Source organism: Castanea sativa, chromosome 10, assembly GCF_040712315.1.
Source record: "Castanea sativa cultivar Marrone di Chiusa Pesio chromosome 10, ASM4071231v1".
Taxonomy (NCBI): domain Eukaryota; kingdom Viridiplantae; phylum Streptophyta; class Magnoliopsida; order Fagales; family Fagaceae; genus Castanea; species Castanea sativa.
This window is the reverse complement of record NC_134022.1, coordinates 6,908,570-6,933,448: the sequence shown is the minus strand read 5'-3', so window position 1 is coordinate 6,933,448 and position 24,879 is coordinate 6,908,570. Positions and strand designations below refer to the sequence as shown.

Below are 24,879 nucleotides of genomic sequence, written 5' to 3'. Positions count from 1 at the left end.
TCAACTCAAATAATAATATGTAAAAAAAAAAAAAAATGAAGAGGAGTAAAAGTAAAGGAAAGCTCAGAACTTCTTAGAGGGTTGTGTTTGCCGTCAAAGACAGAGCTCCTGAGAGACCGTCTCTGGTACACAGATAGTTCTTCATCATAGCTTCTCAAAACAACAACAACAACAACACAAATCTGTGTTGAGAAACCAAAACAAAAAGAACTAAAGAATTATAGTGAGAGACAGAGAAAGAGAGAAAGAGAGAAAGAGAGAAAGAGGCTGCCTGCCTATGTCTATGTGAGAATGAAAGGGGTGTCAAAGAGGCAATTTATAGAGACGAAGGCTGTGTTTGCGTCACTCTGAAACCCTAATCTTTTTACATACCAAGCATACGGGCCGATCGGTTGGGTTTTCACACTTTTGGGTTTGGGTTTGGGTTTGGAATGTTCTTTCTGCAACCAGGCCCGTTAATAGATTATTTTGAAATTTTGAAATTTTTTTTTTAGAGAGTTTTACCCATAAAATCCAATCCTGATGATAGTTTTTTGTCATAAGACCAAGAAATTAATTGATTTTTGGTGTTAGAAACTCCTGATTACTTATTCAACCATAAAAAACTATACTAGTTAAGTTAACTAGAATTCACTTCTTTTTTCTTTTTCTTTTTTAATTTTTGGTTAGGGATCAAGACTTCATATATCTCCTCGTTTTACCTGCAAACTCTTCCTTCATCGAAAGCTTGAAACTTAACCAACAACTCATATAAATGGCTTGTTTGGGATCTGCTTATTTTGCTGAAATTGAAAATTATTTGTTGAAAGTACTGCAGATAAAGGTAAATGTTAATTGAAATAGTATAATGAAACCCATGAATAGTATCAAAAAGTGTTGTGGGACCCATGAATAATAACAAAAATAAGCTGAATAGTAAAATAAACTTTAGGTGTCTCTAACTCTCTAGGGAGAAATAAACTTTTTTTTTTTTTTTACATCAAGTTATATGAGAGTGCATTTTAGGGGTGTCCATCAGAACCCGGAGATTGACCCACCCGCCCAAACCGCTCGAGCTGACCAGAAAACCGTACGACCCAACGCCGGTGACGGTTGGAGACGGGTCTCCGCCACCAAAAACCGATTTAGGCGGGTCAGATGGCGGGTTTTCTTCTTCACCACCCGATATACCCGATCCGACCGATGAAACGAAGAAAGATCACCGATCTTATAAAGATCCGTTCAGATCCATCGATATTCCGATGAGAAGTTTGAAGTTTTTGGTTAGATTCGGTGAAGATCTTGGTTTTCTTGCTCAGATTCGGTGAAGATCTTGGTTTTCTTGCTTAGATTCGGCGGTGAGATAAAGATTTTACTCGATTTTTTACTTAGATCCGGCTTGATGTGATGCTTTTGCTTCGATTTTGTTCTGATCTGGGCTTTATTTTTGCTTCGATTCTTGCTTGATGTAGTGCTTTTGCTCAAATTTGGGCTTGATATAGTGCTTTTGCTCAAAGATCGCCGATTCTTGCATTTGATTTTCTTTGAAATCTGGGCTTCCGTGGTGGGTTTGAGCTTAAATCCGGCGAAGGTTCGATGATTTACCTCAGTACCGAGGTCGACCGACCTAACCGTCGTCCACTGGAGACCGATCCGACTCGACCCGAGGTCGTCTATGGTCGGCAGCGGGTCGTTCATTCCTCCACTCTATGTAAGTGAGCTGGTTGCGGGTTGGGCATAAACCCAACCCAGACCGACCTGTGGACACCCCTAGTGCATTTGATGCACTATATTAGCATGGAAAAAGTTTAGCTACAACATTGGTTACAGTCCAAGACTACAACTTTACTCTATAAAATAAAAATTACTACATATTTTACAAATCTACAATTGAACTGCATGTTCTTTATGCTCTTAATACACATGCCAAATTTTGTGTCAATCGGATATTATTTACTATATAATTTAAAGCTTATATTTTATGCATAATTTTAAACAATAAAAACTTATAATTTAAACAATTTATTGATGATATAACTATTGATTTATAATTTTTTTTAGAAATTTTGGAAGCATAGAGAATATATGAAGAAGATGCAATCCAATAGTAGATTTGTCAAAATTCACCTCCAATATAAAAGTATTGAATAAAGTTGTAGTTTAAGGTTACAATCAATTTTGTAACTAAAATTTGTCTTATTAATATGTCCTTGTTTCACATAAACAGTGAGCCCCATATATATATATATGGAGTCCATCCATGATGAGAGAAATGTATGATATACAAGATGTACAAAATAGGTTCTCCCATTATGGTTGCTAAGATATGCTAACTAAAAATGACATAATAAGTGGTAAGGAATTCACTTTCATAATGTCTTGAATTATTTTGATTACTATTAAATAAATGACAATTATTTTTTTATAGTTATGACCTCAGCTATAAACTTAGATTTTACTCAAAAAAAAAAAAACCTATGAACTTAGATCATCTATAATTCCATGCACTTTACGCCATTTACTTCTAAATTGCTCCATTGACTTTCAAATTTACAATTTACACCCTCCACTATGATAATGATGTCAATATACTCCTATTATGGTTTGTCTCATTTTCGCTATTAACCCACTGAGAAGCAAATGTCATTTTTTTATTATATTTTTTATATTTAAAATGATGACAATTTTTGGATGGTTGAATTTTAACATGTGTTGATAAAAGAACCCCTAGAACATACATCTAGATTCTTATACTAAAGAAAATGTACATATGCACTATAGTAGGCCTCTACTTTTAGAACATATTGTAGCAGTTTTTTTTTTTTTTTTAATTTGTTTCTCTCTCCTCATGCACACACTCTCTCAAGTCTCAAGTCTCTGCCTCTCTCCTGTCTCACTCTTTATTCATTGGACCAACAAATTGAAGCACCACCACCAATTTCTATAACCTTGTTAGTCGTTGGTTTCAAACCAAGAGATTGGATCACCTTCACCAGATCACTAGTTTCAGAGAGAGAGATAAATCAATAAATAAATGAATAGTATTGGTTGTAATGTGAAAAATAAAAGATGAGATGCAAGTAAGTCGTGAAATGTTATATTAAAATAGTAAATAAGCTTTCCTCAAAAAAAAAAAAAAAAAAGATAAATAAGCTTTTTAAAGTGTAAAATAAGTACTTTTTTAGAACCCTATAAGTTTTATTATAATTTTTTTTCCCAGTTATCTAATGTTGCTTTCAGTCAATTTAGTCCTATATAAGTTTTAAATGTGTTCAATCAAGTCATGCCGCTTGATTTTGTAAACTATACCGTTAGTATCTTTTTTTTCTTTTCTTTTTTTGGGTTAGTTTCTCTGTTTAAAAATCCATAAGAATTATAAAAATTAAAAATTATTTTTTGAAGAAACAAAAATTTTAAAAATAGAAATCCTAATCTCTGATCTCTCAGATTCTCTTCTTCTCCTCTCTCTCTCTCTCTCTCTCTCTCTCTCTCTAGGCTTGACCCAAGCAGCTCATTTCCAAGCTTTGTTCATGGCCAACCATCAAGGTCAACTGCTCCCCGCTCCTCACCATTCATTGTCATTACTTGTTAGTGGTCCTCTTTCTCTTAGCTTGGTTCAATTGGGTCAATCTCCCTCTCTCTGTGTTTTCTCGTCGAACTCTCAACGGAGTTCCAACCCACAACTGGGCTATCGTGTTTGGATTATTTTTAGTTGTTTTCAGAGACTGGTGATGATGAACAACCCAATTGAGCTCTCTCTTTGATCTAATCTAGGTCTCTTTGGATTTTCTCTCTCCAATCTAATCTAGGTTTCCTTGGATTCTCTCTCCAATTTGATTTGGGCTTTTAAGTTTGGTTTTTAGCCGAATATGTTCTTATTTTGATTTTGTTAGCAAAAATCAAATGAACCCCAAAATGAAAAAACCTAGAAACATTGTTTTTATGTTGAATATATAAACATTGTTTGTGGGTAGCGAATTTGTAAATTGTATGTGGATGTGATAGTGACGATTGATGTTGGAACAAGATCCTCAAGATACTCTTGTTTGTGTTTGTTGTGCTCTGATCTAAATTTGTCTTGAAATTTTGTATTTGGATGTCATTTTGGTTGTGATCAATGTAAAGAAATTTTTTGTTGTTTGTGTACTCGGTTTGTTGAATCATGTACAGTGTTTCTGAAATTTCTTAATTTCTTTATTTTTTTTTAAATACGTATTTAGCATTTTTTTTTAATTTAAAAAACTGAAGAAAAAAAAAAGTAGAGCATTAACTGTAGTTAGTGAAAGGCTTGAATTGAACACTTTCGAAATTTATAGTACTAAATTGACCAAAAATATAGTTTGAAGACCGAAATGAATTTTGGTGGGTTTTGCATTTTAACAGCATTATTATTCTTCATAGATGGAACTTGCCTTTATGTGAGAGGAGGATAAAAATACACCAGTAGAGAATAATTTTTTCAGTCAATCAGTGGGTGAGCTAACCAGCCGAGGAACCAGTTCTGGGTTTTAAGTTCAAGCAGCTGTATGGTCTGTAAGTCTGAAGACACTGGTTGTCTGGTTCAAAATTCCTACAACAGAAGCAAGCTCCACTAAATTCGTACAACATACCCTTTGAAACAGGGGATAGACCCAATAAAATGACAATGGAAGGTAACAAGAACCAAATTGGAGAACATTGGAACTAGAATTATACCAAAAAAAGGTAGAAAACAAGAGCAGCTATGAATCCATGTGTAAATTGAAAGAAGAGGCTCACATTGACCATTCCAATCAATTTTCTTTTCCTTTTTGTTTTTTTTGTTTTTTTTGTTTTTTCTTTTTTCAGCCCACTGTAAGAAAAGGGCTTATGGGCGACAGAAAATAAGTAATCATTTCTTATCCTTCAAATCCTTCTTATCAATGGTGCAAGCAGGACTTGATCTAGCTATCTCGTATAGCTCAAGAGATTTTATCGGCTAAGCTAATTGACTCCTTTGGCAATTCCAATTCAGATCTATTGGAAAATGCTACTCACTGAACAATCATCATGAACACGCCAAATAGTTTCACCCAACAGGTTTGCTACTGAAAGAACAGTCAACTGGGGGAAGTAGTTCTTCTCTGCAATTGGGATTGTGTTTGTAATAATCACCTCTTGAAATAGGCCGCTTGACAACCGCTCAATTGCAGGAGGGCTGAAAAGAAAAAGTAAAAAGTCATATGATTTGAAACATGGTTAAAAAGTGTACAATTAAAACTCCAGATTCTCCCACTTTTAAAAGAAAAGGTCTAACAGTGAGATGTTTCAATCACAATAATCTCCACTTAATAGTCAAGGAAAGAAACTAATGTTCAAAAACAAAACTTCTTGGCATCTCTAATGGAACAAAATTAGCAACTACAAAAGTGTCCAATTCACAGAAATGTTCTTGACATCTATGATTTTCAAATAAAAAATATCGTCAGATGCTATGGGGAGAGTCTTCTCTCCTTTTGTCATTATGTACTGACCAAATTTTTTGGGTTTGGCAGCCTTTTGAATTTTCAGTGCAACTTCTGTTCTCTATTTTTCCCAATCTTAAAATAACAATTAAAAAAAGAAGATGGAAGTCCGAAACATCACGAGGCCCAATTAGAACTGCCAGCCTCAATTATTTAGTTTCTGGAATTCTTTGCCAAAAGGAGTTAATTGGCTTTTAAAAAAAATGGAGAGCTGACTTAATAATTGTGTTCTCCAAGTTGATCAAAATATTGAAAATCATCTCATAGAGCAGTTAACAAATGCTAAGCATCTAGAGAAATTTATATGTAAACAAAATTTATGCTAAGGCCTAAGTGTCTAGAGAAACGAGAAAATATCAAATGCTACAAATGAAGTCAAAAGACTCAATACCTAAAAACCGCATGAGTGCAGCATGCATAGACCTCCCTGGCCCCCTCTTCATGTAACAGAGCTGCGCCTTTAGCAATAGTCCCTACAGCACACAGAAAATTCACTAGTTATGAATTGATTAAATTTTATAGGAAACTGATACCACCAATTATATCTCTTCATAAGCTTCAAAATAAAAATCGCTCTATGCTTTCTTTAAAGGAATAATTTTCCAGGGTACAGCCATATCTATAATAGGAAACATCAGAACCCTTGAGAAACCTAATATTGTAGATAAACACAATCTGCAAGAATTAACTAATTATTTGAAAATTAAATGAATTTGATCCATGACTGCAATCATAAGGACATAATTGGAGGCCAGCTTCATCATTTAAACTGCAGAGGATGGAGGGAATGCAGAACTTAATCAGTCATGCCTTTGTTAAAAGCATTTTTTTTCCTTTTTTTTTTTTAAGTACCTTCATAAAAGATTAAGAAAACTTTATGACAAAACCTAGTGACAAACTTTTCGAGAGATAAAATGGGGCTAAAATTCACAGCCAACTGACCCACAGGAAAAAAGTCAAACCAAACAAGAAAATGAAGGAGAAAATCATTAGCCATTGAGATTTTTTTCAACCATCAACTGACCATTAAAGATGTATTAAGAATATAATTCATTTGTGTTTTTTTCCTTATATTTTCCACTTTTTCAATCTTCCATTATAAAAAAGGCTTAGGATTGGAGTTTGGCATCAATAATACTTGACTCACCAGCAGTGTCAATCATGTCATCCATCATAACTGCAACTTTTCCTTTTACATCTCCAATCAGGTTCATCACCTGGAAGGTAAATGTTAAACATGGTTATTAGGATGTGAAAAGACAGCACATTAAAGAAAGAGTCTTCCCAGACATCTAGCTTAGAGAATCAAGAGTTTGATCAAGGCCACCGCACATGTAATCTAAAAAGAGATAATGGCACAGAGTACTGGTGAAGAAATTACCTCAGCAACATTGTGTCCTTGACGCCTTTTGTCTACAATGGCTAAAGGTGCATCAGACAATTTTTTTGCAAAAGCACGTGCCCTTGCTACCCCACCAACATCAGGGGAAACCACTACTAAATCTTGAGAACTAATTGTCTTACTGGCAAGATAATCAAGAATCACAGGCTAGAGTGCACATGAAAACAATCGTATCAGAGACCATTAAATCAATGGATGTCAACAATCACAACTACGAACTAATTTACCTGAGCATATACATGATCCACTGGAATATCAAAGTAACCCATGGACTGCCCAGAATGAAGGTCACAAGCTAGAACACGGTTTGCACCTGCTTCTGTGATAAGGTTTGCAACTAATTTGGCCGCAATGGATTCACGACCTTGTGTCTAGAAAAAGGAAAAATGAAGGGGAGAAAAAGAGGCAAAATTACAGATGGAGAAGACAATGTAACAGCATAAATAGAACACAATATGATGCAAATGCTTATGTGAAATGTTTGCCCTTCTTAAGATGTATTGGTGGAACCAACCATGTCAGTTCATCATGTTCAATCAATTCAAATTCTAAAGCAATATAGGGGAAGAAACCAGATTTGAAGTTGTATCCCCCTTTATTTAAAATTTGGTGAGTTATACATGCACCCAATAGGCCTTGACCTTACACTCCACATTACACCTTTTATTGAAAACTTGGTGAGTAAAACATGCACCCAGTAGCATTTGAGCTAGAGGTCATTCGCAAACATCCTCTGCCAGATCTCCATTGTCTGTCTGTAATATGCAATTCTCTATATATGCTCCAAGCACAAATTTATCTAAGATGAGTTAATTTAAGTGCACCACAATTTAAAATTTACCTTCCTATCAGCTCTGGCATATCCAAAATATGGAATCACGGCAGTAATGGTTTTGGCTGACGCTCTACGACAAGCATCTATCATTATTAAAAGCTCCATGAGATTCTCATTTGCAGGAGGGCAGGTAGGCTGTACTAGGTATACATCAGAACCTCTGACACTCTCTTGCAACTGAACATAAATTTCACCATCAGCAAATCGCTTTATTTTGATCTTTCCAAGTTCCAGGCCCATGTACCAAGCAATTTCCTAGGGGTAAACATTAAAAAGTCAGCAACATAAGCACAAAATTCCATTAATCACAATACACACACACACACACACACACACATAAATATATAGATAAGTAATAATTACAAGAAATATATATTGCTTGAAATAAATCAAAAGAGAAGAATAACAAAAAAATGAAAAAGCATATTCCAAGACAGTATATAAAAAATTTACATTCAACATCTTTTTGGGTGTATAGCATCCATTCAAAAACAAAGTTAAAAATGATTGGAAGTTTGGACTTGATGCAGAAGAATGCAAATCCAACAAAGCCCTGAAAATTTAAGGAGCCAATATACTGATTCTGATGCACTGGCATTTCTTTGAATATCTATCACAGCTTTTCCTTTACCTGATAAAAGTTTAGATCAATTCCATCATTGTTTCTAAGGAATATATTGGTTTAAAACTCCATATTTAATGGGATTTCCAGCGTTAAATCCAAAGTTGAGACAGTTTCAAGTGCCTCTTTTGGTGATTGGGATATTAAAAATCAGGGAGTGAATTGTCAGAAAAATACTTCTGATTATTTTGTGGTCTTAAAAAATCACCAATAATCTTCCATCTTTGTGCCAAGAGCCTTATAGTTCAATGAAATTATCTAGTTTTTCCATGGAGGAGAACCGAGGTTCAAATCCCCCCTCCCCAACTTTTTGTAAGCCAAAAAAAAAAAGGTCATCTTTGCCAAGGCAAGTGACCTTGCTGGGGAACAACAGTAAATTCTAATGCTTTCAGTACCATTTACTAGATTTTTTTTTTTAATTACTTATACTTGCCAATTATTTTCTTAAATTTCAAATAGAACTTCAGAAATCCACATAACTGAGTGATTATAGAACTAAGGTTTCAGGTTTGCAATTCAGAGTATAACATAACTCGAGTAGATACTGTAAACTAAAAAAAAAAAAAATCTATGCAAAGAAAAACTCAGCTCATAACAAAGTACGGCATGTGAAGAACAAAGATATTAATCTCTAAATAAAACAAAAAATATATATATTAAAAATAATAATTAAAAAAAAAAAAAAAGGAAAGGAAATCTCCATGGTATGTCATGAGATACAAATAAGTTATCCAATGATTACCAAAAATAAAATAAAAACCTTGAAGACCATGGGCACACCCCAACACTAATCTTTAGATAATTTTCTGTCAAAGAGAATTCTGGAAACAACATGCACCACTCAAATGGCAAAATTACAAAAGAGCAAAACCAAAATACTACTAATAAAAAAATAAAAATAAAAGAGGCATTTAAACGACTTGTAAATAGACTTATTTGTTAAATGACAGTATAGAATATGATGACAAAGCCGTTAACCCCCCATTACCCCTCCATTAATTAAAATTACTTTATTTCTTTTATATAAGTACTTATTAAAAATTACTTAATTAACCAAAAAAAAAAAAAAAAAAGAGGCATCTTTACCTGAGAAAGTGAAGGGTTTGCAGTGCCAGAAAACAATTTGAGCCTGGTACTATTCCGGTTAACTGTTTTCTCCATGCGTGCTGTTTCCAAGAACTTGGGTAGTGTCCGCTCGTTGAGGATTGGAACAATTGGCTTCCCATTTACATTTTTTAATGGTCCTGATAGATCACATTTCTACCACAATACATAACACAAAACACCCATATCAATAATCAATTATAATTCCATCTATATCTTTCCAAAATATCCATTTAAGGAAAAAAAAAAAATGCAGCTATAGCCTATAGCCATATCAATTAACACTCATATAACAAAGTTTCACCGTGCCCAATATTTATATAATTGATCACAAGTGATAATTAAAAACAATTTGCAGCTATGTAACATAGCTTCAGTTCCCATTCTCAAAATTCAAAACTTGACAATGTAACCCCAAACTCCAATACTATGAGCAAGAAAACCCTTTGATATTGCAGATATATACATATAAAAACCCATAATTTATTATCATTTCCAATTAGATATGAAATGAAATTTAATAAAGCCAAAAATTAAAAAAACCAACAATTCACATTTTGAATACATTTAAAATCAAAACAAAATCTCAGAGTGTGAGAGAGAAAGAGGAGGCTTACGGCGGTGTTAGGAGCGTGAACTCTGGAGCGAGAGTCGAAGCGTCTGTGGGCGAAAGAGCAGCGAGAGAACAGGGACGAAGCCGAAGAAGATGAAGAAGAAGAAGAAGAAGCAGCAGCCGAAGAAGAAGGATAAGGCAGAGTGAGTGAAGCAGCAGCCATGGCGATTGTTGTATCAAACTTTAGGGTTAGGGTTTCGCTTACCCTTAACACAATTCGCCTCTGTAATGAAAAAATGAGAGAAACCAAAAGAGAGAGAGAGCTTTGAGAAATTTCGAAGCTTTTGCTCTGTGTGTATGTGTATGTGTGTGTGTGTGTGTGTGTGTGTGTGTGTGTTTTTTATATATATATTTTATTTAATCAATGGCGGTTCTTTGTTTTTCACACAAACTTTCGGATTTTAAAGCAATATATAAATAAGAAAGTGGGGGCCAATCAATTATACCATAACAAACGGCGCCGCTTTGGATCTCTTGGGGATTAGGTGACCTTTTCGACTCTTTTTGGCAACTTTGTTTTCCCCCTTTTGGCTGTGTCCATATTATTTCCATATTTTCTTTAAAATTAATTTTAGTACCATGTTATATGTTACCATTTTTTTCATATTTATTTTACATAATATTAACTCATTTTCACAAATACAAATTGTGTTTCACTTTATATTTCATCAATCACAACTTATTATATATTTGTTTTAATTTTCTTTATAAAATAGTTAAAGTTTAAAATGGAAAAAAAAAAATGAACACATGATAAGTTGTGATTGATAGAATATAAAATAGAATATAAAATGCGTTATAGATAATTTGTATTCTTCTTTCACATGATCTGTTTTTTATTTTATTTAAAAAAAAAAATTATTTTTATGCTATATAAACAATTATGATAAAAATTGTGATTTTTATTCTTTTTGATTTATGTACCTTTTATTCCTCTTTTTGTCATGTGGCACATCATAATCCAAGTTGAGCCGCAAATGGCTACCTCTTCCCGACCATCAATTATTATATTATTATTTTTATTATAATATGTACTTTTTAATTACATCCACCTATTTTTTTGCCCCCGCTCCCCACCCCTCCCCAAATAAATAGTAGTATAATTAGTACTATAAAAACCAATCTAATTCGAATATCATTTTTTAATGATATCCAAAATTCAAACACGGAGAAAAATCACCGTAGAATTAAGATTTGTTTTTTATGAATTTTTCTTTTATTTTCTTACTTTTTGGTACGCCTAAGTCTGATCTTTGTCTCGATTCTCTTCTTTTTCTTTGTCTTTTATTTCTCTCGGTCCAATTATGTTTGATAAATAACCTAAGTCTAAGTCTTACTTTTATTTCTCTCGGTCCAATTATGTTTACTTTTCAACAATTTTGACTAGGATCCCTTTTATTTCTACAGTTGTCTTTTTTAGAAAATATAAATTGACTAGCATCCCTTGCCTACTTTGGGGTCAATTCTCTTTGGACTGTATACGAAAAGAATCATCATCCAAATTCCAAAGTGTTTTTTTCCCCGTAAATCATGATTCAAAGTATTTGTGCTTTTTTTTTATTAAAAAAAAAACACTCTCTTTCAATGTCTAGATAAAGTTGACACATATATGTTCCTTTTTCTTTTGAGAAACAGGTAAGTCATTATTATTAAGGTAAATTAGACCAAAAAACATCATCTAAATTGGGTGGTAGTTCTTCTAACCACGCGTCTGTATCACTGCTCTTCTAGAAGAGTATATATGTTCTACATTCGCATTCGACTAGCAATAGCGTTTTACTTTTTATTTTATTTTATTTTTATGTCTAGACTCTAGATAATGGAGTGACAATTCTGGCTCTGCCAAAAATAAAATAAAACACACAATCTAAGCTAAATAATGCAATTATTTATGAGCAGGTCGAAATGTCTTGGCAAAAACAATTACCAAGATATATTGAATCAAAGTATTGGATATTGCTTGCTGAATATGATTTGTTGTATTTGAACTGCAAAGAGGTTTGTATATAAGAGCACCATAATATGTTAACAAATAACAATAGTATATGTAAGAGTGTAACTGTACTTAAAAACAAACAAACAAACAAACAAATAAATATATATATATATATATATATATATATATATATATATATATATATATATATATATATATAACATTTAAGGAGTTATGATCTACAAATAAACATTCCCAAAAAGAAGTTGTCTTGTATTATATTGCTTTGTCATTATTGAGAAATGTAGCATGTAACAACCAGTTAAGAATATTGGAGCTTAACTGGTATTTCCTATTCCTAATGTATCTAATGAAAACCTTTAAGATTCAAATCATCTTTCTCCAACTATCAAATTACTAAAAAAGTAGCATGCACCAACCACAAACATGCCCCCTTTGTCTTGTGAATTGTGAAGTTCGTTGTGGCAAATATTAAGAGAAACATTTAATGCAATCAAATTTTAAAGATACATCATACATTGTTATCCATAATGATTATTATTATAAAAGATTTATTGGTATTAAGTTATTATACAAATTTTCGGGAGTACAATAATCTCACAATTCAAATGCAATTTTTTCTTGGGTTTTAAGTCCAATGGCACTAACCAAAAAAAAAAAAAACCCTGCTATATTCCTATATATGCATTGCATTGTCAAGGTTTAGATAATTAGTTTGGGAGATAATATTGAAATGTGTGTGTTTGATAAATAACCAAGAATTATGGTCCAATTTGGTTTTGAATTAATTTTGAAATATACTCAATTTGACTTTGAACTTAGTATTATATATACTGATCTCTATTTCAAAATAATTTTGTTAACGGGATGTCTTAAGGGCATTTATTTAGAAATTTTTTATGAAAAAAGAAAAAAAAAACAATTGATTTTTTTTTACAATTTTTTTATTTATATTTTTCATAAAAGTAGTATTAAAACTTTTCTAAAATAATTCATTAACTAATGCTCTAAAATCACCCATTAATTGGACCCAAAATATAAAAATAGAGATTAGTTGAATTGGTAATTAACAAGAATAAATATGCTAAATATGCGTATGTGCATTCCCGAGAGTGCATTTATAAATTACATTTAGTTTGGGACAATGAGACTGTATCTTTCTTTTATGGTCAGGCTTAGGTCTAGTATTCAGTATTATTGAACCTGTTAAGATAATGACATGAATTAATTTTTAGACACGTGTCATTATCAAACCGAGTCCAATGCACTAGATGCACTGGACCTTAACCAAGTCCTTCTTTTATTACTTTCTTACCTTTTGGCATACGTTTAACCAAGTCCTTCTTTTACTACTTTCTCACCTTCTGGCATACGTTTGTTTGATCTTTGTATCGATTCCCATCATCTTCTTTTTTGTCTTTATATTCTCTTTGTCCAAATTACTTTTCAATAATTTGACTGTGTGTTGCCTTAACTAGTTTCGGGTCAATGATCTTTGGACTATTATTAAAAAAAATCATAATCCTAAGTGTTTTTCTCCCCGTAAATCATGATCCAAAGTATTATGTTTTTTTTTTTTTTTTTTAAAGATTCTTTTTGAAGTCTATTCTTCTTCTCAAAAGAAAATTTTAAAAAGTCTATTCCACTTTCACATTCAACAAGCAATAGCGTTTTACTTTTCTGGCAAGTAATGGAATGACAGTTTTTGGCTCTGCCAAAAAAAGAAAAAAACAGCAGAAGCAACAACAACAACAAACACAAACACAATCTAAGTTAGACAAGATACATTCAATCAAAGTATTGGATATTGCTTCCTGAATAGGATTAGTTGTATGATTGTATCTGTACTGCATAAAGGGTAACAATATTATCTGTAACATTTAAGGAGTCGTGACTCACAAAGAAATATTCTCAAAATGAAGTTGTCTTATGTTATATTAGTTTGTTTGCAATTGAGAAATGTAGTATGCACCACTAATCGAAAATGTCCGGTTCAAACCCCCTTTCCCAACTACTAAATCCAAAAGCAGTAGCATGCACCAACTACAAATATGCCAAACTTGTCTTGTCAATTAATTGTGAAACTGATTGTGGCAAATTTTAGGAGAAGCATTTAATGCAATCAAATTTATTGATACGTTGTTATCCATACTAATTATTCTTATAAAATATTTCACTCCAAAGTTTAAACGTAATTTTTCTTTGAGTTTTAAGTTCAATGGCATTATTTTTTTTAAAAAAAATTAACTATATATATACAGAACAGGGGAAAAAAACACCTACAAAATTCGGGTTTAGATTTTAGTTTGGGAGGTAAGATTGAAATGTGAGTGTTTGATAAATAAACAAGAGTTATGGTCCAATTTGGTTTTGAAGCAATTTTGAACAGTACTCAACTTTATTTTGAACTAGATTTGGGTTATATATAGTTTGCTTAGAAGAATTACATTGTAATTGGCTTCTTAAATATCTAAATATATAAACTAGAGACAACTTGAACTAATTAGTAATTAATAAGAACAAAGATGCTAAATACGTGGGCATGCATGTGTGCCGGAGGGTGCATTTATAAATTTCTTTTACTTTGGTATAAGGAAGGTGTGAGTAGAGTAAAATTGACTAAAAATAGGCTAATTTTGAGTCAATACTACTCTACTCCCCCTTCCTCTCCTTCAATCCAAACAGGAGTACGTTAGACACCAATTTATTTGATTTTTTGTTGATAATTTTTTGTTGAAAGTTAGTTAAAGTATAAAGATACTTAGAAAAAAAATATATGAAATTTTAAAAATCAATATATGAACAAATACGTTAAATGTTTTTATAAAAAAAAGACTAGTGCAACCAAAAAAAGAAAGACTTGAGACAAATCTAGTTTGGAAAGAAACCATTCAAACTCCCCTTACATTTTTTTATTAGTTATGAATTTTGAAAATCTAACCGTTGGATTGCATACTCTTATTATATTATCCATGCTTGCAAAATTTCAAGAAAATCAAAGATCAATAATTATGTCATCAATGACATGTTTAAATTTAAAGCTTTTGTAATAAAAAATTATACATAAAAATAAACTTATTGATTGATTAGTAAATAATATCTGATTTGAACGAAATTTGACATACATGTTAAGAATATAAATAACTTGTAATCCAATGGCGAAAATAGTCAAATAGCATCTTTTTGCAAATTATATTGCAGTCTACTACTATTTTAAAAATATATAGAGATTTACTACTTTTTAAGTACTCGAATTTGGCTAAATCGAATTTTCCATAGTACTCAAGTATCATGGAAAAATTTTCTATCAAATTTAAAGTATATTTTTTCAAAGAACTTTATTTTTTGAAACTCGAATTTCACAACAAATTTGAGTTTCAAAAAAATAGTAAATCCCTATATGTTTCCAAAATAACGATATAGTACTATTTTTTTTTGGTAAATAGTGATAGTGGTCAATTTTTACCTAATTCAATAGTTAAATTTTTAAAATTTACACTTTGATAATAAAAAATAGGACAAGTTTAGATAGTTTTCTCCGAATTGTTCCTTCAACGTCCCATCCCAACGTTTGTTGTGGGCAACATTTTGTCGTTTGTTTTATATAATTACTAATTAGTAGTCAAAGAGTCGAACTGTCAATTATACAAAGGCGTGCCTGTGTAGTATACCGTATACGAGTGAGATAATTTGTGTAAAGCATTGGCACCTATAAATGCAAGGGTAGAACAAACGCGTATAAAGCATGATGATCGTGGCTACAAATTTACGCATGCTTCCATTTCAGACCTATAAACGTGTTTCAAATGCTTGGAGAAATTAATATGGGACAAGTTTGAGTTCACAACTTCACATTCATCGTAATGGGGACATTTTTAACAGAAAAGACATTACAAGGTGGAACATACTCTTATGTTCAAACAAATGATTTCTGGTTAGGTACAATGTCACATTGAGACCACATAGTAATCGATGTGACCCTTTAAGTTCTCGATCATCTGAGGTAGATTTAGACAGTCTGCCATGACATCAGTTAATGCATTGAACTGATACTTCAGTCGGCAAACTGTGCATCAAAGTTCAGTCAACTACGGCACCTCAGAAGGTCTTGCCAACTCAGGTTCCTGAAGATTAGCCGTTAAAGAGAGGAAGTTGAAACAAGGAAATGTTACAAATTCTGAGTAAATTTTTTTTAAAGCTGAAAAAATAAACTGTACCAAACAGACAACTTCTTTCATTTTTGGGCATCTATTGAAACAGCTTTCAATGTGGAAAAAAAATTGTGCATTGTGTGACAATTTTTTTATTGGTAAGTGACATATACGCTCAATGGGTTTCGGACCCATGACCTCAACCTCCACATAACATGTGCAAGGGGGAACATACTCATGAGAGAGAGAGAGAGAGAGAGTACCTCTTGAGAAAGATGAGCTTGAGAGAGAGAATTAAGCTGGAAGCTTTTGATATTTTCAAGTAACTGGATTACGGTCTGTAGATGAGGAACACTGCAGGAAATTATTACTCAAATAAGCCATGAGAATCAGAAATAAAATGTTGTAAACTTAAATATCAGGAGGAAATTAAACGATATTCCTTCTTTTCTTGCAGTGAAATCTGTGATTTATGTCCCCACGCAGAATCCAGACATACAACTAATTCAGTGCATTGTAGATAGTACTTCTTTCCCCCTTAATAAGAAGTGGGGGGTAAGGGTATTCGAACCCAGATTTTAGTTATGTTTCCATTTGATCCATACAACAAATAACAACAGCCAAGTGGCTGGAGGGTAAAGCTGAAAGACCAAGAAGGAAATACGCAGCCAGGATCATCGTGGATCCTCAGAATAATATTTCTTTCTGAAAGACCAAGTGGCTGGGGGGTAAAGCTGATAGACCAAATTATTCTTCTTTCTGCAAGGATCATCGTGGATCCTCAAAATACTGTGTTTCCACATTCTAAGTTGGTAAAAATTAACAGATGTCTTAAGGGCATTGGTTTAAGAAATATTTTTAAAAACCTTTTATTGGAAAAGAAAAAAGTAATTGATTTTTTGACCCTTTTTTATATTCCTCATAAAAGTGGTATCAAAACTTTCTTAAAATGACTTATTAACATATGCCCTAAGGGAGACCACAACACATACTTATGTTTCTAGTGAAGTGAGAGTGACTTTAGAGTTATAATGTATTAAAGGCCAGTTAAGACTGATAACAATCTGAAATAACAAGGTCATACTACATGAACACAACCTTTGTAATCCGTTCTCCATATGTGCATCAAAAGATGAAATTACTCGAGGCATCTGCTCTAAAACCTGCAGCAAAAGAGGAGAGATATGAAAAGATCAGAACTACAGGTATTTTTTAAAGAAATCCTACACTTTTAAAAAATGATATCCTACATTTGTGCAGCAGATCTACATACTTGCCCGGTATTCTTGATTGTAGAGGTTTTTGCCAAAAGGTTCTTTGGAAGCTTTATCAGTTGGGCCTGCAGATGTGATCATAGATAATTTGAGTAACCATGAAGATAGACCATGAAGGAATATCATTTGGTTTTTGACAATCTAAGAAGCTGCAAGAAGCATCGATCTCATTTACATGGCTCATGAAAGAAAGATGGTAATTTGCATGTCATGTATCATTATATTGAAAGGAATATTACATCACAGCCTGAAATGAATTTATCAACAGAAATGCAGATCCTTCTTATTTTCTTTCCCTAGTACTAGTAGATCATAGTTTTTCTATTAGTTAAGCAATGTTGCATAAGTTTTGTAAGTCTATACCATACTTTACAATAAATAACCACCTTTCCCATCATTCCAAGAACTCTAAATCTGAATTGCAAAATCTTGAACTGGTTGTTCAACTTAACATGAAAAGCAGTTTGTTTTCACACGTGATAAAAGTCAGACCCACCGGAACAGCTTGTGTGGCATTATTCCTTCTATTTATAAATATCAACTAAGAAAGGATTCTACAATAGGCTGTTATGTGCAAGATAACAGAGTACAAGAGGATCCAACCATTTTAAGACTGAATTGAGCTACAAAAGTAGCAACAAGCACTAACAGGTGATAATTCAGCTTGTACCATCAATGTATAGGGATAATAACGCATACAATGAAGGTTCTTCAAAGAAAAGTTATTAACTTAAAGAGTATTTATGTGTGGAAGCAAAACATAAAAAATTCTCTCTCTCTCTCTCTCTCTCTCTCTCTCTCTCTCTCTTCTTAAAATTTTTATTTAATGAATGAGAAAAATGTTATTGAAAAACTCAGTTCAAACACCAGCACGCAGCTTCAGTGCTGCATATGAAGCAGAGGACAAGAAAGTATCAAAAAAACAAACAACTTTGCTAAGATCCTCCACCCCAAACCCTTTGCAAACCAGACTCAAAATTAATTGTAAACAAACAAGGGAATACTGAAGACCCCATTTACAACCAACACTAATTGCCTGGATTATACTTTCCTCTGTTTGATCTGGCCAGCATGTATTCTTTCATTGTACATGACAACTTCCCAAGTTTACATAGAACTACTCGGAAGCTTTTACCTTTAGGGTCCATTTGGTTAGGGAGAAAAATGGAGTGATTTGTGGGGAGAAGAGAAAATGTTGGGGATGTGTGTTTGGTTGAAGGGGGTGATTTGGGGGGGACAAACTGTTTTCTCCCTGAGCCCACTTTTTGTGAAGAGAATTTTCTCCCCAAATTGGAGAGAAAATGGGCTTAAGATGGGAAATTACCCATCTGCCCCTCTCCCCTCTTCACATTCAGTTTTTATTTTTTATTTTTGTAATTTTTTTTTCCCGTATAAACTATTAAATTTCTTTTTTAATGCAATAGGGACATAAGAATAAATTCACACAAACTCTATTTTCTATCCCCTCATTTTTCTTCTCAACAAAACAAAAAAAAAAAAAGTACTCCTCCACTTTTCCACCCCCGATTAAACACATATGAGGGAAAACTAAAATCTTTTCTATTCCCCCAATTTTCCATCCCATCATTTTTTATCCTCCCACTTTTCCATTCCCCAATCAACCCTTAAGATTCTGCAGCCCCCAATTAACAACACCATCTTAGCAATATATATATTTTTTTTTGCTGAATATCTTAGCAATATTTAGGACTAGTGACCAGACAACATCACATAATCTCTTTCCAAATTCTCCTTTTAAATGAACGCTGAAAAAAATGGGATTCCTGCTCTCCAAGAAGGCACTACAAAATACACAATTTATGTCTCCATTGTATTCCCATTGAAGGAGCCTATCTCTAGGGCTAACCTGTTTCTAAGTGCTAAACACCCGATAAAGGGCATGCTAAGGGATGGCTAAAGGGAACCAAACCAACCTCCACCAATTAACCATAGGAGGTTTGGATAATTCCTTCCAGGTTTCAGTATGACTAAAATCTAGCATAATTAAAAACCACCCAAATAGATTCTCCCAAAAAAAAAAAAAAAGAGAGAGAGAAACCACCCAAATAAGCTGATCCACATCTTCTAGCTTAATTAGATATAATTTGCTTTGGATAGAGACTAAGTTATCTGGCCTTGCATGATTTCAACACCAGTCCCAACCCTTCAACACACAGCAACCTTAGCATCCATGATGCTAGCAGAACCATATATTGCTCTGTATTCATATTTTTCATATGCCCCCCGTCAGCATGCCACCAATCATGCCTAAGGAAAATAAGGATCCCATCCCCAACTGAAACTTCAAATAACGTCTAGCAAGGCTCCACAAGCTTGGGATCTTCCTCCAGCCCCAGGTACACTATTGAGGGACCCTAACAACTTAAAAGCTCATCTCCTTTAGGATGTTATAGTGCACCCAGGTCACACATAAAGAACCTGCTTGTACAAACAAATTCCAATTATGCTTTAGAACGGCTGCCTTATTCCATTCCTCTATCCTTTTCAACCCCAAACCTCCTTCTTTTATTGGCACACAATCCAAACCCAAAACAACTGTAGCACCCCAACATACTTCTCTCAACTTTTCTACAAAAAGCTACTGAATTCTTGCTCAATAGCTTTTACAAACTTCTAGGCAGTTCTAACAACTAGCCAAATAAACTTGGATTCTATAGAATACTGATTGAAGGAGCTGAGCTCTTCCTGCTGAGAGATTTTTAGCTGTCCACCATAATCTTATCAATCAGAGTTGATCATGAAAGCTCAATCCCCCTGATATTAATGGGTACCGAAAAAGCAACCTGCTTTCCTCGTACTCCTTGACACTTAGCTGCATAATCATAGTAAAGGCCTCTATTGCAATTGCAAATAGGTAAGGGCACAAAGAGTCACCTTGCCTAAGCTGTTTCCTCCCTTTAAAGTACCCTACTAGACTCCAATTGAGAGCAAGATAAAATTTTGGTGTGGTAATGGATTTCTCAACTGTAAAGAAGGAGAACCTTTGGTATATCACATCTTTTGATTGCTGACAATATTCTCATCTTTTGTAATGCCAATGTAGATCAAATATGGAGCTTGAGTTGTATTCTAATTTGCTTTGAAGTAGTTTCAGCTCTTAAGAGAGAATTTGTGAGAGATGGTACCCGGAGGAGTAGAAGACCAAGAGATATTGGCATAATCTTCTGGGCTGCAAACTTGGACGACTTTTTTATTTATTTATAAGACTTCATTGAAAAAACCGAAATAGTGCAATGAATCCAAGTACACAGGCAGTGTACAAAGGATAAAGAGAAATCAAACAAAATGATGCTTGAAAAATACAACTATCAAGTAACTCAGACAAAGAGGCAAAAGTAAAAGCACCTAAATCATTTATCCACTCAAACAAAGTATCACGACTTCCAGTGAAATACTTAGGATTACATTTGTGAGCTCATTTTAAGGCAAAGGAGATATGAGATGGTATTTAAGAAAGAATGGGAAAATCCTTAGCACGTTGAAGAAAATGTAACTATCAAAAGGAGGGCGGCTCACTCTGATTAAATATACATTTTCTAGTATACCAACTTTTTTTTTCTATCACCTTTTCATTTGCCAGTGGGAGTGGCTAATAGGACGGAAAAAATTCTAAGGGGTTTTTATGGGGTGGTATTGATGAAGTTCACAAGTTCTACTTGGTGAATTGGTAGATTGTGTGCAATCTTTAACAATTAGGGGATCTAAGGATTAAAAAAGCTAATGGTTGCAGATGTATGTGGAGGCATTCTTTAAACCCGGTCTTGCTTCCCTTGGAGAAGTTTGCAGAAGCCTAAAGTCCCTACTAAGGTGGCCTTTTTTCTTTGGACTGCAGCTTTGGGGAAAATCTTGACTATTGATAGCTTTAGGAGGAGATGGGTAATTGTCATAGACTAGGGATGTATGTGTAAGTCAACTGAGGAAACTATTAACTATCTACTTCTTCATTGCCCTGCTGCACAAGAACTTTGGAGCATGGAGTTCATTTTGTTTGGGGTATTGTGGGTTACGCTGGATCTATTAGCAAGCTGGCAAGCCAGGTTTGGTAGAGGCAATAGGGTGACTTGGAATATGACCCCTCATTATCTTAAGCAGTGTCTACGGTGTGAGAGAAATGCTAGGATCTTTGAAGGATGCAAAAAATCCATTGCAGATCATAACCTTACCTTCCTCAAAGCTTTATTTGAGTGGATGAATGCTTCCTCTTTATTTTCTTTTTCCACTGTGCTTGAGATGCTTGATAGTTGTATGTTTTGTGCTTAATTTTGGTGTATTTTTGTACACATCCTGTGTACAGGGGTTGCCCCTATGCGTTTTTTTTATGAAATATATTCCCAAGGATGCAAATGATCTATGAAGGAAGGTAATAGATATCAAATATGGCATTGCCTAAGGTGGTCGGTGTTTGAATGCTGCAAGGGAGACTTACGTAGAGTGCTTATGGAAACATATTAGGCATGGTTTGGATAGCTTTGTTAAATTTGCAAGATTTGAAGTGAGAGATGGAACCAGGATCCGTTTTTGGCATGAATGGAGATTTAACTTTTAAAGAAAGTTATCCTGAGCTCTTCATGATTGCAAGAAATATAGATGATTGGATTGTAGACTACATGAATCCCTCAAATGGAGGAATACATTGGACTCCCTTCTTCCTTTTCATTTCTTCTTTTATAAACTCCTAAACACAGTAGAGAAAATACATTGTATTCAAATCCATTCTTTTATGAAATGTCCATTCCATTCCATTTCATTTCATCCTTTTAAAAACTCCACAACATGGTGCACATACAAGCATGTCCTCATCCTAAATTCCAATTATCTTCTCTTCATTTCAATGCCTATGGGATAGCCATAGAGCCTTTTGGTCCACTTCCATTTGGAAGATCAATGGTCATTACAGCAATAAGGGGCCATCCATTGCATTTACTTACAAGATAACTTCTTATCCAGTTTCCAAAGTGGAGGAAGTAAGTTGTCAAAAAGCTGCTCATATATTATCTAAAAATATTTGGCACCACACACTTCAACATTTCTTTTATATTACGTGTATTGTTCCAGTATTTTTTTTTTTCTTTTGTTGAATACATTTGTATTTTCTTTTTAGATTACATAAACATTTTATCTAAAAGTGAGATGAAATTGTTTCAATAGTATCAGATTTTACATTACATATAAATAAAGATCAAAGATTGCCTTAGAGTTAGTTTCAAGTCCTGTTTTTTTTTTTTTGATAAGCAAAAATCATTTACTAAAAACAAGCTGGAAAACCAGCAAACACAGTACAGAGACCAGACACAACAAACAACAAGGCCACTCCAGGGAAAGCCAGTAGCAACAACAATAAGCTCCCAAACCCCAACTAATTGGAACTATAACAAACATCAGACCATAAATGACCCAATTATACAGGTAAATGTTAAGCATTACAACTACATTCCACAAGGAGACCCAACCAGCCTTAGAACTACTATTACCTAAGGGCAGAATCTGCAAATCCCCATTTGCAGTAAAGCTCTAAGTTAGTGCTGGATCTAACAAATGGTTGGCACCCCTCTTAACAAATCTTGACTTATTTTCAAACAAGGCTCACAATGTGGTCATCAGAATTAATCAGCCCTTGGAAAATGATTGCATTCCTATGAGTATGACCCCAGATGTGATAAACATTAAACGGCTGCACTAAATCCCAATTTGCTGCATACACATTTCAAGGATTTACCTTTGCAATGCTTCTCTGCCCACTCAACAATACCGTCCCAATCATCCCATGTGAATTCTTGACAGCACCAGTATTTCACTCTCTTCCAAATTCTCCTTCTTTTTTCTTTTTTTTTGGTGTGTGTGTGGACACACTTTCATGTCCTTTCTTTTTTTTTTTGATAAGTCACTTTCATCTCCTTTTTCAAGCTAACTAGCAGCTCTTTCTGCCTCATCTGCCTGTCAACCAGGTAATGCCCGTTCACGACTTCACATACATCTATTGGGTACCAATTCTAAGCTTTTTCAAACTATATCAAAGTAGCATTTATTCCTCTTAATTAAAATAAATGCAAAAATACATTGCAGTCTACTTGGTTCGTATTGATTCAACAAGAAAATTTCCAGGAGTTCTCCATCCTAAAAAGCACAATTTGTTTTCCACAATTCTATTCTCTCCAATTACAAGAACTTAAAAACTCAGAATGCAAAACATACAATCACAAAATTATAACTTTTTTGCATATTCAATCAATCTTTAAAACTAAAGCAAAAAAACAGGTTTACTTATAAAATAAAACACAACAAACCCATTTCGCCACTATGTACTAAAAGCATCAAGAATGAAACAATTCAATTGCACAAAGCACATATCTATATTTAGAGGGAGAGAGAGAGTGTGTGTGCCTGAGAAACAGACGATTGTTGCATGAGGTAGAGGAGATTGGAGGTGGACTGAACGGCCTGAGAGATCTGATCGGCCACCATGGCTTTGGCCGTACCTTCTCTGCTGCTCCCACTGCTTGTTGAGCTTGCCATTATTCCTTGTTCACGTTACAAAATTTTCTGCAAGAGAGTTGTGCTTTATTTAGAAAAACTAGTCGCTTGTTTGAAGAGTGCTCATTCCTCTTTTTTTTTTTTTTTTCTTTTTATTATTTTGGGCATTGAGGTGTTTGGGGAAAAAACAGAAATTTAGAATTTATTTCACAACACAGAAATAAATTTAGTATTTTTTTTTTTTGCTTTCAATTAGTACAGTGCTAACTTCAAAGATTATCTTTATTATTTATAATTTTATCACATGATTTTGTTTTCTTTCAATGCTAAATATTATACGAGAAAGTTTAGCGTTAATTGTTAAAGAAATAGATCATTAAACAGAACCGAACCCAACTCTTGAAACATGCGTTGATACATATGCATATACACACACACACACACCAAATTCGATGTAGTAATCCTGGAAATGTTTCCGTTGAATTCAAAAGCATGGAGATATGATCCACAATGTACGCCATAGATAAAAGTAAATCACTATTCTACTAACAAATGTGCCACCAAACAATTAGGAAAGAAATAAATGACAACAACAACAACAACGAAAATGATAATATTAAAAAGAAACAGGAATCTAATTCTGAGGTCCATAAACTCCAAAAAAATATGATACACTCCGACATTGATGATCAGACCTTAGCAAACCAAACATAGAGTATCTCAAAACATGAATGAATCAAATAGGGGAGAGAGAGAGAGAGAGAGAGAGAGAGAGAGAGTTATTTAACCTAATCGGCTTTGTCCGTGGCTGGAGAAAGAGACTGAGGAAACTCCAGCATAGGCGTTAGGTATAGGAGGAGTATTTGAAATACAGTCCAATAAGAGACTGGATTTTTTTTTTTCTAAAACGAAAGAGAGATAGAGAGACGATTTTTAAAGAGAGAGAGAGTCGAAAATATCTATTACT

The 24,879-nt window shown here is 33.6% G+C and overlaps 2 protein-coding genes and 1 non-coding gene across 3 annotated transcripts; all 3 read right to left on the bottom strand.

Moving 5' to 3' along the window:
• Positions 1 to 59: 59 nt before the first annotated feature.
• Positions 60 to 153, bottom strand: LOC142614345 (small nucleolar RNA U61). The gene has a single exon (XR_012840420.1). It is a non-coding gene; the product is annotated as a small nucleolar RNA U61 (small nucleolar RNA).
• Positions 154 to 4,755: 4,602 nt separating this feature from the next.
• LOC142613581 (ribose-phosphate pyrophosphokinase 1) lies at positions 4,756 to 10,353 on the bottom strand. Its single transcript, XM_075785980.1, has 8 exons — positions 10,043 to 10,353; positions 9,408 to 9,581; positions 7,706 to 7,954; positions 7,092 to 7,235; positions 6,844 to 7,011; positions 6,610 to 6,679; positions 5,854 to 5,935; positions 4,756 to 5,155 (listed from the first exon to the last, which is right to left on the bottom strand). The coding sequence occupies exons 1-8, from the start codon at positions 10,199 to 10,201 to the stop codon at positions 4,975 to 4,977; spliced, it is 1,227 nt and encodes a 408-aa protein (XP_075642095.1). The 5' UTR covers positions 10,202 to 10,353; the 3' UTR covers positions 4,756 to 4,974.
• A 5,440-nt stretch (positions 10,354 to 15,793) lies between these two features.
• LOC142611651 (tobamovirus multiplication protein 2B) lies at positions 15,794 to 24,879 on the bottom strand. The gene is made up of 6 exons (XM_075783745.1): positions 24,701 to 24,879; positions 23,823 to 23,981; positions 17,420 to 17,485; positions 17,245 to 17,309; positions 16,410 to 16,500; positions 15,794 to 16,119 (listed from the first exon to the last, which is right to left on the bottom strand). Exons 2-6 carry the CDS (start codon positions 23,952 to 23,954, stop codon positions 16,084 to 16,086), a joined length of 390 nt encoding a protein of 129 aa, XP_075639860.1. The 5' UTR covers positions 23,955 to 23,981; positions 24,701 to 24,879; the 3' UTR covers positions 15,794 to 16,083.

Excerpts from the sequence above, each read along its gene's own strand:
- LOC142611651 (XM_075783745.1), bottom strand. The coding sequence starts at position 23,954 with ATGGCAAGCTCAACAAGCAGTGGGAGCAGCAGAGAAGGTACGGCCAAA. Across the intron at positions 17,486-23,822 it reads AACAATCGTCTGTTTCTCAG|GCCCAACTGATAAAGCTTCC; the intron begins GCACACACACTC and ends TCACATCTGCAG. Across the intron at positions 17,310-17,419 it reads CAATCAAGAATACCGGGCAA|GTTTTAGAGCAGATGCCTCG; the intron begins GTATGTAGATCT and ends CTTTTGCTGCAG.
- LOC142613581 (XM_075785980.1), bottom strand. The coding sequence starts at position 10,201 with ATGGCTGCTGCTTCACTCACTCTGCCTTATCCTTCTTCTTCGGCTGCT. Across the intron at positions 5,936-6,609 it reads TGACATGATTGACACTGCTG|GGACTATTGCTAAAGGCGCA; the intron begins GTGAGTCAAGTA and ends TGTGTGCTGTAG. Across the intron at positions 5,156-5,853 it reads TGCACTCATGCGGTTTTTAG|CCCTCCTGCAATTGAGCGGT; the intron begins GTATTGAGTCTT and ends TTTTCTTTTCAG.